The 6,059-nt window shown below is 39.1% G+C and overlaps 1 protein-coding gene across 1 annotated transcript; it reads left to right on the plus strand.

The window, feature by feature from the left end:
• Positions 1-316: 316 nt before the first annotated feature.
• Positions 317-1,252, plus strand: LOC121684523 (putative gustatory receptor clone PTE03). The gene has a single exon (XM_042064587.1). The coding sequence runs from the start codon at positions 317-319 to the stop codon at positions 1,250-1,252; it is 936 nt and encodes a 311-aa protein (XP_041920521.1).
• Positions 1,253-6,059: the final 4,807 nt, after the last annotated feature.

Genomic DNA, 6,059 nt, shown 5'->3' on the forward strand with positions numbered 1-6,059 from the left:
ACCTGATATCAATATGCAGCTTTTTTATTGGATGTGCATTTGAACTCTATCAAAGTAGGTTTGACATGAGTCATGTTACGTACACACTTCGAGTCAAACTGGGGTACGCGTAAGAAATTAACAATTAACCAAGGGCTGTCATACTCTGACTAGAGATTAAGATTAATGTAGTATTTATTCCAGTCAGGAAAAAAAGGTTTCTTTGTTATTTAGAATTTCTCTTCTCTTCTCTTTTAACAGGACCCCAGCAAATCTGAACAGTGTACAGCTCATTAGTGGACATTATCTCTGCGTTATCTCTCAGGCCAGGAGGATTATGGAAAATGGATCTCACCCATACTATTTTTACCTAACTATGTACAAAGATCAACGGAATATCAGATATGTATATTTTACATTAGTATTGATATTATACCTTGTTATTCTGTGTTTAAATATATCTATTACACTGGTCATCATTTTGGACAAAATGTTGCATCAACCCATGTACATCTTGATTGCCTGTCTTTCAGTGAACTCTATTTACGGTGCCACTGGTTTGCTTCCAAAGATGTTAACCGATCTTCTGTTAAATACTCATGCAGTATCTCGTTCTGCATGTTTTCTACAGATTTTAGTTGTCTACACATATGGGTCATATGAATTTACTATTCTAACATTAATGGCGTATGATCGCCATGTAGCTATTTGTGAACCCCTGAAATATCACAGTATCATGACAGCAAGGGCACTTACCATAATGGTAGCTGTTGCTTTGATATATCCATTGTGTGCCATTGGTTCCAATGTAAGTTTAGCTTTTAGGTTACCTTTATGTGGTAATGAATTAAGAAAATTGTACTGCAGTAACTGGTCTGTAGTTCAACTTTCTTGTGTTGACACTACATTGAACAACATAGTTGGAATGATCATTACTGTAGTAACAGTTTTTCTTCCATTGTTTTTTATTTTGTATTCCTATATTAACATTCTTGTAATTTGTCAAAGGAAATCCTCTGATTTCAAAAGAAAAGCCATGCACACATGTCTTCCACACATAGTGACATTTGTCAACTACTCAATAGCTGTATTTTGTGAAATAATTTTTAGTCGTTATGACCTTCCAGATGTTGTAGCTGTGATTCTATCTCTGGAATTCCTTATCATACCACCAGTTTTAAACCCTCTTGTTTATGGATTAAATTTTCTAGAAATACACAGGAGAATAATTATTTTCTTAACTCCCTTAAAAATGTCAATGACTCCTGATTAAAAAACTGATCTGCTTGTACAGTATGTCTGCTGGGTTTATTTTACTTCCAGTCCATTTGTTTGAAAATAATACATTTTAACATGAAAAAATAAGATTTATTCTATATGCACAAAACACTTGTTTTCCGTAAATCTTATATACAGGGCTATATTTTGACTGTCTAAAATGCATGGGCACTGGCGAATAGCTTAGGGGTTTGTCCAGTCCACATTTAATTTAGTTAGGAAACGTTATCAAATGTTTAAGATTAGATTAGATTCAACTTTATTGTCATTTAGTAGAGCACAGGTACAGAGCCAATGAAATGCAGTTGACATCCAACTAGAAGTGCAAAGAAGCATTAAATGCCAAGTGCAGGTATGGTTGTGTATACAATAGAGATTAATAATGTACAGTTATTATGTGTATAGTTAGATAAATACAGGTTTTCCAGATGACATGTCTACAGAGATAAATATGTATATAGAGAGTATACATGTTGAGAGTATATACAGAGAACATATGTACAGAGTATATATGTTGAATATAAATAGACATTCTATATAACTAATATATTAGGGCTGTTAAAAAATGTAATCGAATTAATTACATACTCTGTGATAAATTAATCGCATATATAATTTTTGCTGTAAAAGTATTTTAAAGGGACACCAGGCAAGCTTGATGCTTTTTCTCTACGAAACTCCCCCTTGCTCGGTCTGAAGCTCTTTTCCTTTTCTTTGCATCTTCCGTCAAGGGTTTTCGCTGCTTATTCGCTGGCTCTGCCATTATACACACGTTTGCAACAATCGCTAGCGTTTCGTTAGCCTGCCTCTGTGCTGTATGCAGGATGTAAACTGATCCTGCTTCGGTCGGCTGGTACGATACATTGAACTTGCAAGCGGGATATTCTTCCTACAGGCAGTAGGGGCGGGCGAGAGAGTCTTCATTCGCCCTGCAATGAGTCATTTAACCATATACCGACTTATGAAGATGAGTAATTAACACGAAAACGTTGCCTGGTGTCCCTTTAAATATTTAAATTCAAATGAATCATTGAATAATCAGCATTAGTAACATTAAACTTCAAAAACTCTTTCATTATTATTTTCGCTGTTCAAATAATGGCCATAATAATCTATGATCTGACCTAATGCGCTTAGGAAATAAATTCAAAAGTGCTTCGGGAAGAAGTTTTTTTCACATACAAGGCATTTCAGGCCACATATATAACCTATAGGGGACACAATGAAAATAAATGAACACTCCCCTCAATGTCAACACTATTTCTTTGCATTGATGTGTGACTTTAGAGTTGACGAACTCCGGTGATATGCAAATTCCTTGCTGCAGACATTGCAGAGGACTTTATTTTAATCAACACTTTATTTTTATCAACACCATCAGGCCGTTGACCATCAAGTAAATGTTCCCATCAATTATCTAGGCAGCACATTTTCTTCTCTCTCCTTCATTTTACAGTGTAATGGTTACTGAATGGCTCGGGGTCAAAGGTCATACGGAATCTATTAATCTGCGCTATTTTTTTAATCAGTTATTTTTTCTAAAATTAATTAATCAGTTATTTTGACAGCCCTATACTATATAATATGTAATATATATGTACAGTATATTGCACAGGTTAATGGGCAGGCTATGGAATATATATATATATATATATATATATATATATATATATATATGAAAATATAATGTAGGAGTAAATGTAAACAGGTAAGCAGTGCAATACAGTCAATGTAAACAGGTAAACAGTGCAGTAGTAAAAAGTAGGCAGGTAAACTAGTAACAGCTATCAATGTGAACCAGACATGAATGGTAATGTGTTTCTTTTTAATAAACTGCCTGTACACTTACAAAGTTCTCAATTCTTCGGTTTACATGTAGAGACCCTCATTATGCTACCGTGTAAGTGTGGTGCTATTTTGAGCCTTGTTAGTGGTATAGAAATAGCAATTACTTTTTACTGTACGTCTGCCCCTAAGGCTAGTGTTAAACGCTAATTAGCGGTTTGCAATAAAACTGGTCACATTCGACTAGCATGAAAACAAATCCCAGCGAACGGTCGAACTCGGTACACATGTGTTATTAACCCCTAGGTTAATTTTGCGCCGGAAAATTTTCCTTTAAAGCTAGACACGTTCCACCTCCACACCGCTGATGTGGAGGGGGATGTGTGCCCTGCTCTTGGCTCTCCTAAAATCCACAATGATCTCCTTGGTCTTCAGGGTATTGAGTGCCAGGTTATTGTTTTTGCATCACATAGGATGCTGAACCTCCTCTCAAATGCTGTTTCATCCTCCTCTCTGATCAGGCCCACCATCATTGTGGTGTCATCTGCGAACTTGGTTATGGCATTGGATCCATAAACAGGGGCGCAGTCGTGGGTGAAGAGGGAGTAGAGCAGCCCTGCGGCACGCCAGGTGATGGTGGAGGAGGAGAGACTTCTTAATTTAACAGTCTGGGATCTGTTAGTAAGGAAGTCCATAATCCAGTTGCAGAGTGAGTTGCTGATGCCAAGCTGGCCTAGCTTGGAGATCAGCTTGGAGGGGATCACAGTGTTGAATGCTGAACTGAAGTCAATGAACAGCATTCTAACATATGTATTGGGACTGGCCAGATGGGTGAGTGCTAGATGGAGTGCTGTGTAGATGGCATCCTCTGTTGATCTGTTGCATCGGTAGGCAAATTGATATGGGTCCAGTGTAGCAGGCAGACATGATTTCAGCTGTGAGAGGACCAGCCTTTCAAAGCATTTTGCAATAATGGGTGTCAGTGCAACGGGCGGAAGTCATTCAGCTCTTTGGCTGTGGACTGTTTAGGCACCGGAACAATAGTGGCAGATGTAAAACTGTGGGGGACTGTTGAGTGGGCCAGAGACGTGTTAAAGATGTCAGCCGAAACCTTTAAAAAAAAAAACGTTTGAATTCAGATAAATGCCCAGGACACAGAAGAATCGCAGCAACAAGTTTAAAAATAAGTATCAATTTTATTAAGTAAATATAAATAGTCCTTTAAAATAGCCTAAGCTAAGAAGAAAGTAAAATAAGGAAATAAAGTTGAGGCAGTTCAGTTATGGCGTGCGCACACACACAGGACTTTCTCACTTTCCTTTTGGGGGAGAAGAGCAAGCGTTGTATACAACTCGGGTCCAGGCTGCGGTTCCTCGGGTTCGTCCGGTCTCGTCCTGTGCTCCAGGGTCCACTCGTCTGCTGCTGCGTCCGATCCCTGCCGAATCTCTTGTAAGTCTAAAAACATCCCTTTTTATACCCAACCCCTTCAACATCCAGGTAACAGGATAGGCAGAGTCATAATTGTCCGTGAGCAGATCTAATTCAAAGCAATAGAGTCATTAGTGAGCCGCCAATGAAGAGTTAGTATGTGGATGGCAGTCCATTGAAAACACCGGTGTACTCACAGCAATCCAATTGTATCCACAGCACAGCAAACAGTATGTAGGCACAGCAAACAGTACATAGGCACAGCAAACCATAACACAGCAACCAGTATATATATACACACACACACAACACAGCAAATAGTAAATAAACCACAGCAAACCAAATAAACAAAATCCCCACACCTCCCAGCAGGCTGACAAAGACACCAGCCAACTGCTCCGAGCAGGCTCGCAACACACGTCCGGGAACTCCATCAGGGCCAGCAGCTTTCCAAGCATTCACTCTGCCCAGGATGTCGCAGACCTCTGAGGTGGAGAATTGGAGTATGTCCTCGTCCGGTGAAACAGCTGCCTCTTTGTTTTCCCGGTCAAATCGAGCATAGAAGTGGTTCAGCTCGTCTGGGAGGGATGAAGAGGAGGGTAGGGAAGAGTTGCAAGGGGATTTGTCCTTTAAACCAATGAAAGTGATGATATCTGTCATTCCCTTTAACAGCAAGCAGTGCGACTTCAAACAGCGCATCGGTATTTTGATAGTCACCGGTGCATTTAAAGGAATCTGCTTCCACACGAGACCATATGGAACAGGTATTTCACTAAACCATGCTTTACTGAAACCTAGCAGAGTATATTGTCTACACACATCTGCACTCGTCTATTATTTGAACTCATTGGCAAAGTGAAACTAACTTCAACTTCAAAAAAGCAACAATTACTCCAATAATGTATAGTAAGTCTTTTGATCCCGTGAGGGAAATTTGGTCTCTGCATTTATCCCAATCTGTGAATTAGTGAAACACTCAGCACACAGTGAACACACAGTGAGGTGAAGCACACACTAATCCCGGTGCAGTGAGCTGCCTGCAACAACAGCGGCGCTCGGGGAGCAGTGAGGGGTTAGTTGCCTTGCTCAAGGGCACTTCGACTAGGGCTTTGACTCCGAACTTCGTTAATCGAATATAATTAGATTATTTTAAAAATTAAAGATATTCAAACGATTTTTAGGGATCTCTTAATGTTCGAACCTGTAGCCTATGGAGATAATTTCTATAAATGTATTTGGTTGTAAACGTTGTTTTCAATTCAGATTCCGAGGTTTTTTTCACGCCTGGTGATGTAAAATCGCGATCTCTTTAGCAAGGCTATTATAGAGCATCACAGTCCCGCCCACAGGAGTTTCCGGAAGTAAGAATTCAATGCAATTTCTCCATTGACAATTCGGGTATAAGCCATAAAAAAATTCAAGGGGCACTAACCTTGTTTTGAAATAAATGTATTTTAATCGCGATGTCTTGGATAAGTACTTCATTACCCACAATCCTGAACAATCCCACAGTGATGCCTCTGTTTGTTGGAAGGTCCGTTATGATCATAGTTTGAAACTTTATCAGCGAAAATTATTGACAAAGATGG

This window comes from Alosa sapidissima, chromosome 15 (genome assembly GCF_018492685.1).
Source record: "Alosa sapidissima isolate fAloSap1 chromosome 15, fAloSap1.pri, whole genome shotgun sequence".
In the NCBI taxonomy this organism is placed as follows: domain Eukaryota; kingdom Metazoa; phylum Chordata; class Actinopteri; order Clupeiformes; family Clupeidae; genus Alosa; species Alosa sapidissima.